Raw genomic sequence first — 10135 nt, forward strand, 5'->3', positions numbered from 1 at the left:
CGTGGAATGTGATCCATGAGTGTGCACGCTTCTATGTGCACAACAGCAGAGAAACAATAGAAGGATTCATGTGAAGCACAATGGTAATGGTTCATTGTAGACAAAAGGCCTGGAATTTTGTCATTTTAGGGGCAAGGCCACATGGCCTTTGGTGTTGTCCATCTGTTGAGGGCACAAAGTATAAAGGCCAAATGCCTGGGCAGAAAGGCCATCAAATAAAACAATATGAATTTAATGTGAAGACTATGTGCAGTGACGTAAATACATTATGGTATTCACAATCTGATCCATGCTCAGCCCTGCACCAATCAAAGTCACTGGATTGGTTTAAAGATGGGGACTCAGGTGAGGTACGAATTCAGAATCTCAACAAAAGACACTGGTGTCTACACATTGAAATAGTGACAGAGGAGAAAGTGGTACAGTCAGCTGGGGCATTAAGGCCGCTGTGGCCTCAGGGCATGCCATTTCTTTTGAGGGGCACAATGCCAAACAGAGGGGAAATTCCTGCCCTGATAGACAACCATGTTTTCACACAATGAAAAAGTGAATGAGAAGAAATACAACTCCTCGCTATGGACCACCTAGCCCTCCACCCGCAATGGACCTCTAATCCCCCTCGCTACAGACCACCAAACCACACTGGCTCTGTCCTCACACAGAAACAGAGGACCCAGTCCTGAGCCAGAACCCGGCATAGAGGGGTTGAGAGAATGTGGACTGGTAGGTGTACAGGTGTGTCAGCATGCCAGAGGACACTCTGTAGAAGGACACAGTCCCAGCAGGATAGTCCACATGAACTCCAACTATGTTGGAGTCGGAGGGGCCGACAGGAAGGACAGATTTCCTGCTATTGTGACTGACAGTGTAAATGTCACCATGGTGACCATCTTTACATTCCACACTCCATGACTTGTCATTGAACCCAAGCAGACAGTCATGACCCTGTCCTTTCCTAGTGAGACCTCTATAAGTAACTGCGATGTGAACCTGTCCTCTCCACTCTACCTCCCAGTAAAAGTGCTGCCCAGTCAGACCCTCTGTACACAGAGCCTGTCTCCAGTAATCGAACCTGTCAGGGTGATCAGGATACGGCTGATCCTGATACACCACTGTCATCTTTCTGTTTTTCTTGGACAGAGAGAGCTCCCTGTGTGCTGTGTTTGTATCCAGTGTGAGACGATGGGAATCTGATGAGAAAGCAAGACCGTAAACATTAAAAACATAGTTCACACACACACACACACGCACGCACGCACACGCGCACGCACACACACACACACACACACACACACACACACACACACACACACACACACACACACACACACACAGAGACACACAGATACTCACATTGTGTAAGGAGTTGAGGATTAACCCAGTGTTCTCCTCCATGATGCACACTGCAGGAAGTAGAACAACAATGCATTAATGTCTACCTGTCCAACACAACATCTCCACTATATGCAAGACATGGATGATTTGTGCAACGGGAACTGCAACAGGATATGAGAAACTGTCACTGAAATGAGTGGGCAGTAGTCTTGCGTAGCCAGACAACTATTCCACAATCTCCGAATGCTATATAGAGTCTGGAACGGCAGCTCCCGAACGGCGAGTATCGGAAGTAGCCAGTGCTGTACTGAGCTGTAGTCCCATTGGAAACACAACATAAACACAATAGCTCAGACAAAGTCATTCGAGCGGCCTATTCTTGTTATGGGTGTATACTTTAAGAAAACGTTTGAAAACAACATGGAAGTAACACCAACAACACCAGAGAAAGACGAAATAATGCCCCAAAAAATAAAGAAAGGAGACATAACGCTTCCAGTAGGACATGTTATTGCTACTGCACCAAGGGAGCGGTTGTGTCACATCCGCTTTATCTCGCACTCATCATTTCTATTCCGGTTTGCCAGACTGTATGCCGGGAGCATTTGGCCAAATCGCGGAGGCAACAGTCTGGCCATGCGAGACTAAGTGGTCAGGCATCTAAAGTCTATACTCTCCAGTTAGATATGCTGTTTGAGCTTGTATATCACAAGACATCATAGACTGGCCTGGACCCCATATGTATGTAGGCTATATAGGGCAGAAGTGGTTAATGTGTCTTTTTGCTCCACTACAATTAGATGAAAACTTTAGTTTCAAGTTAGTGTGTAGATTTAGATAGGCCTAATTATTACAAAAGTAGGGCTACAATATTTTCCTATGAGATGTAGTCGAGTAGAAGTTAAAGAACTGAAAATTGCAAATACTCCAGTAAAGTAAACGTACCAACATGTTCTACTTAAGTAAATGTATTTAGTTACTTTACAACACTGGCCGTCGCTCCCAAAGGACATCCAACCGGCATTGTCAATAGCTAGGCCAAACTACCAGCCATTGAAATATAAAACAAGGTAATCGCTGCACTAATCATGGACACAGTTCATGTCTACTCACGTGAGAGTCTCTAGTCCAGCAGAGAGTTGCTTCAGTCCAAGACCCGGCAGGACATTGAAGGTCAAGTCTAATTCTCTCAGATGAGAAGGATTAGAGCTGATAGCTGAGGCCAGAACTTCGTAGCCTCTCTCTGACAACCAGCAGTTCATCAGTCTAAATGAAAAAGAAGCACCGGATCTCATTCATTGTCTGCTATAAAATAGTTTAATTTATTCCTGGAACCTGCTAACAACCATTTCTGGGTTTTAGAGTAGGAAACCCAAGAGCTGGAAAGGGCAGGCTCTTTACTTAGACCATTAAAACACGCTACAAGCTTGTAGATCTGCTTTTTTGAAAGATCTTGAACACTACACACACACCACAGTGTTCTAGAGTAGACAATGCCTTTCACTATAAAATCAACCTTTAGACTCAAGCAACACCGCAGTATTCATATTTTAATCATATAATACGTAACTGACAGAAAAATAATATTATAGTAAATTAATCTGACCTTAAAGTCACCAGTCTACAATGTGGACTTTTCAGTCCAGCGCAGAGTAGCTCGATTAATGACTCCTGCATGTTGTTGTAACTTAAATCCAGGTGTAGTAGATGGGAAGGATTAGAACTGAGAGCTGAAGCCACGACTTCAATGTGTGTCTGTTGGAGTTTACAGCCAACAAGTCTGTAATTACAGATTCAATGTAAAAAAGGGAGATAAAAAGAGATTAGACCAAGATCACTGTCAAGGAAGTTAACCAAGATATCTATTTATTGTTTGAATGTATTGTCTGTTCATGTGATATTTTCTGGTTGATTGTCAACACAGGCAGCTCTTACTATTACCAAAATGTACAATTGTTTCTAGTTATAGTGTTAAGTGTGATCGTAGATTGACTCTGTTCTAGTGAGTTTTCTATTCACATGACTACTAACCGAGCCTTTCTGCAGTTCCTCACAGCTGGGATCAGTCTGTATCGCCCCCCTTCTGATGTGTTATATTTGTCCAGGTCCAACTCATCCAGAACCTCTTCTGACAATTGAAGCATGTAGGCCAGAGCTGAACACTGGGCGTGAGACAGTTTTGTCTTTGATCTGTCCCCTGACTTCAGGTACTGTTGGATCTCCTGATGCACTGAGTGGTCGTTCATCTCCATTAAGCAGTGGAAGATGTTGATAATTCTCTCAGGAGAGTAAGATTTAGTGGTCATCTCCTTCAGGTTGTTGATGGCTCTCTGGATGCTCTCTGGACTGTTGTCTGTCTGATCCAGAAGACCACCTAACAGACTCCGGTTGGACTCCAGTGAGAGGCCATGAAGGAAGCGGACAAAGAGGTCAAGGTGGCCGGTCTTACTCTCCACTGCCTTTTCAATGGCTCTCTTGAGGAAGTAGGAAGGGCACAGGTCGGACATGGTCCAGAATTGGAGGAATTTCTTCAGTACCATCATCTTCCTCTCTGCGATACAGTGGAGCAGGTAGACTGCAGCCAGAAACTCCTGGATACTCAGATGAACAAAGGAGTAGACCGTTCTCTGGAAAAGACCACTCTCTCTTTTTAGGATCTCTGTGCACACTCCTGAATACAGCGAGGCTTCTTTCACATCAAGACCACACTCGTTCAGATCTTCTTGGTAGAACATGATGTTACCTTTCTTCAGTTGTTCAAATGCCAGCCTGCTCAGCTTCAGGAGAATCTCCCTGTCATTGTCCATGAGCTGCTGTTGATTCACCTCATGGTTATCACCATACTTCTGCTCCTTCCTCTTGGTCTGAACCAACACGAAGTGGCAGCACATCTGAGTCAGGGTCTTGGGAAGCTGTCCTGTCTTGAAGGTCCTCATGATGTCCTGCATAACGGTAGCAGTGATCCAACAGAAGACTGGGATGTGGCACATGATGCAGAGGCTCCTTGATGTCTTCAGGTGTGAGATGATTCTGCTAGCCAGCCTCTCATCACTGAATCTCTTCCTGAAGTACTCCTCTTTCTGGGGGTCTGTGAATCCTCGTACCTCTGTCAGCAGGTCAACATATGCAGGGGGGATCTGATTGGCTGCTGCAGGTCTGGTAGTTATCCACAGGAGAGCTGAGGGGAGCAGGTTCCCCGTGATGAGGTTTGTCAACAGCATGTCCACTGATGATGCCTCTGTGACCTCAGAAACAATGCTGTTATTGTTGTTGAAGTGCAATGGAAACCTGCTTTCATCCAGACCATCAAAGATGAACGTAAGTTTCCAGACAGCGAGCTGCTCTGCTGTGACCTTCTTTAATGTTGGGTGGAAAACATGGATCAGTGTGAGAAGACTGTACTGCTCATCTCTGACCAAGTTCAGCTCCCGGAAGGAAAAGGGAACCAGGAGAATTACATCTTGATTTTTCAAACCCTTTGCCCAGTCCAGAGTGAACTTGCGCACAGAGAATGTTTTTCCAATGCCAGCGATGCCTTTTGTCAGAACTCTTCGAATGGGTGTCGTTCTGCCAGGGAGGAGGGGTTTAAATATGTCACAGCAGTTGATTGGAGTGTCATGGAGGGTCTTCATCTTGTAAGCTGTTTCTAGCTGCCACACCTCATGCTGGCTATTAACCCCTTCACTCTCTCCCAAGGTGATGTAGAGCTCTGTGTAGATGCTGACGAGGGAGGGCACTTCAGTGATGTCTGTCACACGATCAAGACTGTTCAAACTGATCTTATAGTCCTTTAAATCCTCCTGCTGACTGACATGTGCTATAAGAAGAGAATGAACACCTTTAATTAAACTAGACCAGGTCAACCTGGTTGTGCCAGACCCCCTGTCTGTCATCATCATTTATGACATCATGCCTTTTGTAGGCATGTCATCATCATGTCATCATCATATATACCCTTTATATAGAAAACCCGGACAGACATTTGCTTATGTAGGCCTACCCATTTCATGGGTCTGGCAAATATATTAATTTATAACTGTACATATAGTACAGTATAGTCTGAGCATTTCGGGCAAAAATCATGCACTTTACGATAGAAGCATGTCATTTGGCACACAGAACATGCCATATGGAACATTTTCGTTTATAGGGACATTGCAGATTTGTCTTGGGAAACTTGTGGGAGCCAATCATAGTTGGGCTCTCATAGACTTTACTATACGGTAAAATAATACAAAAAATAAATATGCTTTAGGTCAAACTATTCTGAATCGAATGCAAGCATTTGTTTTGCATGAAAAACATTCCTTTCCGAGAAACAGCCCCCACAAAACTGTGAAAAGTGATGACTCATCACTAAACCATAGTTTTATGGGGGATGTTTTTAGCCCAAGGAATGGCCCGATCCTGATGACCTTTGCTGTGTCTCTCTCTCCCTGTTTCCTGTCTATCTCCACTGTGTACTATCAATAAAGGCCGAAGAATCCCCAAAATATAGTGCTGAACATGCCATTCCATTGTAAACACTGCTAGCTACACTCTTGCTAAGCTCTGGAACAGTACGAAGAATTCAAGTGCCGTCTTTTGTTATCGTGAACGGATATTTTACTAAGTGTGAATTAGTAAAAAAAGAAGAAAAAAAAACATCTTACTTTGTCCACTAGTTGTTTGACTGGGCATACTCTGTCCAGGTATTGCCCTCTCTCTGTGGATGGGATGAAAGCCATTTATATTGTCATGTACATGCTGTTGAAGCAGGTCAATGAATTATTCAGGGACCAGACTGTGCAATGCTCTAGTGGTTCGCAAACGTTTCAGGCGAAATAATATATGAACTGGGGATCCCACCCTGATAAGCCCTTGGAATTGTAGGAGTTGAGTTTTAGGTTGACTCTGTTCAACAGTCTCAGATAAATATTAAAATAGCCGATCTACAAGCTCACAATGCCTTGCATTGCGATGGCCAGTTTTAGAGGTATTAAAAGTCCTTAAAAATGTTAAATGTGCAGTTATCCTGTATGTTGGTTTGTTTACTTTTGAGTGAGAAAACAATGTTGCAGTGTTGCACATTAAAGCAATTCAGTGGACCCCCCAAAATAACTGGAGGACCCCCAGTTTGAGAACCACTACTCTATACTATATGTGAGCACCAAATTGAACTGGACCCTGAAATTAACAAGAAGCAAGTGCAAGGAGGCCAGGACAGGAGTTAACAGTCTGGATTTTTGATTAACTGGAGATGATCCATGGTTATTTAATAACTGAGGCAGGTGAAAGGTGAATAGTCCAGGTGTGAGGAGACAAAGGCATGAATAAGCATCTCTGACTCAGGGTGTGAGACAACTGGCCTGAGCTTTACAATGTTCCTAATCCTAGGGTGGAGCTGCCATTTAGACATCCCCCCATTCAGACACTAACCCTATACCTAACCCTATCCCTAACCTCTATGGAAGTGTTACCACTCAGACAATTAGAAGTCAATGTCTGAATGGCAACATGTCTGAATGGAGAGCGGCCCCCGTACAGGTTGCTGACATGATGTGTGTGAAGATAGGGACCTATGTCTTGTTTGTATGATTTGCAAATACAATTTAGCCTGCGATATCTAGTAAAGTTGATTCTGATAGTAGCTTTATTTCAGACTCAGCTGAAGCTTGAGTCTGACATTGTTCCCTGTCTGAACGATTTACAGGCGGAGGGACTTTGACTTCCCCTAAAACCAATCACTAGAGATCAGCGGATCCGCCAACTCGTGGCTTCATCTGTGCGCACAACATTGCTAGCCATTAGCACACACAATGGCAACGAACATCGTGTGTGTGTGTCTGTGTGCGGCCGCTCGCGTGCGCGGCGTGTGTGTGTCTGTGCGAGTGACTGCTTCCACACAGAACTGCGATCAGAAACATGTAAGTGAAATCAGCGTGTGTGTATGTGTGTGCTGCCTGGAGTGTGCTCTTCCTGAAATGTATTTTGTAATTGTTTCAACTGCTGTATGGATTGGATATTCGTTAGACCCACCCCCACCACCTGCGCTCATTGGAGGAGCCGTCATTTCGGATGGGATAAAGCGATGATTATGAACACAACACCAGACCAGAGAAACAGTCCACTCAGAGAGTGGGCGGGTCTATGGGCTGGAACCAGGCTAGCTGTGTAGAGCAGTGTTTCTCATTTTCTTGTCAAGGATCCCCAAATTGACACATATTTGGCCGCTGACCCCCATCTGAAAAGATTTTGTTTCAGGGATCCCCAGAAGAAAACATTTTTCTATTAAAAAATGTAAATTATTAAACATTTTCCAAACACTTAAGATGAAGTGTGTATTCAGCTGTATTAAGACATTTCAATGGAGACCCCCTGGAACCCCCCAAGGACCACTACTGTAGAGGACATACTTTGTGTGTGGAGGTCCAGGTTCATTTCTGATGTGAGGAGGCCTTCCTTTAGACCGGCCAATCTTCATAGACGTACAGCTGGGTGTTGGAAACTCTGGCCTGTGACTTCTGAAATCATAGAATAAGAAAGAGTTCACAATTATCAAGAACAGTTAATGAAAAGGTCAGTTCTTTCAAGATCTGTTTAAAGCAATGGCCCTGCACTTTGTGCAACTTGGCCACAGGTGTACGTCTTATTCATCTGTGGTTTGCACATCACTTTTAGCATCACTTTGTCATGTTCTAGTGTTGTGTATATTGTGTGTGTTGTGATGAGCGGAAGCAGGGATTGAACCCGGGACTCCCACTCGCCAGAACAACACACAAATCATTGTGCCAATAGGGCTGAGCCTGTTATGGGCTGGTTCATGGCTGTACTAACTATGGGGGCTACAATCACCCACCGATCTTTGGAGCACGTCCTTGCGGATCACGCCGCAGACGACATCCCTCATGACCCTCACGCAAGGACATCGCTCCTCGTCCTGAAGCGGATTTTTGGGCCCGGGGCTCCCACTCGCCAGACCAACGCACAAACCGTTGTGTCAATGGGCTGAGCCCGATTAGCAGGGCTGTTGTTCGCTCTCTTCTAGCGCCACCATGAGGCCGATTCTTGCAAGACACATTTTTGGACACTGCTCCTACAGATTTTGCCCTAAAATCACGCAAAGCGGTACACAGTGGCCCTCATTTATCAATGGAGTGTAAAAAATGGTCTATTTTTTTCACCAAATTTTGCGTAGGGCAACGTTTGCGTGGCATTTACGAACACGTCCTAAACAGACACACCTGGCGTACATTTGATCCCAGCTTTGATAAATGCGCAGGCTGAAATTTAAATAACACGCCCTTAATTATTCTCGAAACGCCCCGTTTTTACGACTAGAACAACCCGAATACGACCTAGCAACGAAAGGAAAGCCAATAGAAGAGAGTTTACTCCAGGCTTCAAGTTCACTCTCATGTGCGTCCCACACAGACCACGCACACATGCAGGCATGCACGCACGCACGCACACACCACCAAGCCCAGCAGCATTTTGGTTCACTGTGGAACCATTATTATCATGTATTTTGTATAGTAAGCTTGCAGCCTACATGAGTGACACCACACCAGTCATTGTCACGAATGGAATATATTAATTTAACCCAATATCGGCGACGGCGCAGTGCGCGTTTGAGTGGTTACAAAAAAAGAAAAAGAAAGCAAAATCATGTATTCCCGAAACCACGGGATGCCGTGCATGCGATGTTACTGAGAGATACTGACAAGGAGGCAGTTATAAGCTGAAGGTTTGAAGCGTCGGGTGGGTTTTATCCTTAATACATAACTTGTATAAAAGTTGGATACCTCACGGTCCACGAAAAGAATGTCACAGGCTCACCACGTCGGGTTTCATCATTAACTCCAGCATAGTGTAGGCCTACTACAGTACTGTACTGTATAAATTGAGAGACCCCACAGTTTTGGATATAAATGTAACCCAATTTCGACGACGAGCACAATGCGCGTTTGAGTGCTTGAACTTGCAATCATGTACCGTTCCCGCACGGGCTGGTCTTCTCCCTGGTGGGCCGTGGAGTCGTGGACCCCCAAATAAATCATCCGCAGCGTGCGTGCGCTGGGCTGGGCACAGCCAGGTTTGGACCTTCGGGTTTTATCCATATTTAAAAGGACTCGCGTCACTGTATAAATTGGAGGCTCACGCCTCACGGTAATGTAAGATCACAGCGGCGCCGCGCTGGTCCCGAAAATGCTCTCGCATGCGTTCGTAGGCTATATATTCGCGTGTTCTGAGCCAGATCTGCAATCTTAAGATTTAGAAAGCACTTAACAGTAGATTGCTTCCATATTGCTAGATTTTAATTGCTTGTCATTGTAACTTGGAAATAAAATCGGCGTGCATGTCCATGATGTAGCTGGCTATAATATGCTTTTATAAAATGTTATATTTTCACAGGATTATTTATTATTGTGTTGGATATACATTTTCGAGTGGATACATGTGTCCATTGCCTGTCAAATAGTTAGACAATGCTGCTCCACATGTCTACAATGGAACAAAGTGGTGTAGGATGAATCCTACACCACCTCAGGACTTGACGTGAGATTTGATCCTACCCTACGCCAACGTCAAAGTCAAGTTGAAATGATAAATGTCGAGACTTCCCTAAATTTCGGTGTACACCCAAATTTTGATCTGCACCACGTTGATAAATGAGGGCCAGTATCTCTAAAGTCATGTCATCAACATGGATCTGTCCCATTTCCCATATTCTCTCCTGATTGGTTACCATTGCCTTCTAAAGTTTGTCTATGCTTCCCGATTTAGGGAGTCTTACTGGTTACTGAAGTAGAGAGGTGTT

General features: G+C 44.6%; 1 protein-coding gene across 1 annotated transcript; it reads right to left on the reverse strand.

Annotated features, from left to right (window-relative positions):
• Positions 1 to 654: 654 nt before the first annotated feature.
• LOC308291076 (protein NLRC3-like) lies at positions 655 to 8224 on the reverse strand (the record flags this gene model as incomplete). The annotated part of the gene is made up of 4 exons (XM_080732990.1): positions 655 to 1190; positions 2970 to 3115; positions 3367 to 5152; positions 8152 to 8224. The coding sequence occupies 4 exons, from the start codon at positions 8222 to 8224 to the stop codon at positions 655 to 657; spliced, it is 2541 nt and encodes an 846-aa protein (XP_080589116.1).
• Positions 8225 to 10135: the final 1911 nt, after the last annotated feature.

The sequence above is a fragment of the Nannobrachium achirus genome, assembly GCF_963921795.1.
Source record: "Nannobrachium achirus genome assembly, chromosome: 9".
Lineage (NCBI taxonomy): Eukaryota > Metazoa > Chordata > Actinopteri > Myctophiformes > Myctophidae > Nannobrachium > Nannobrachium achirus.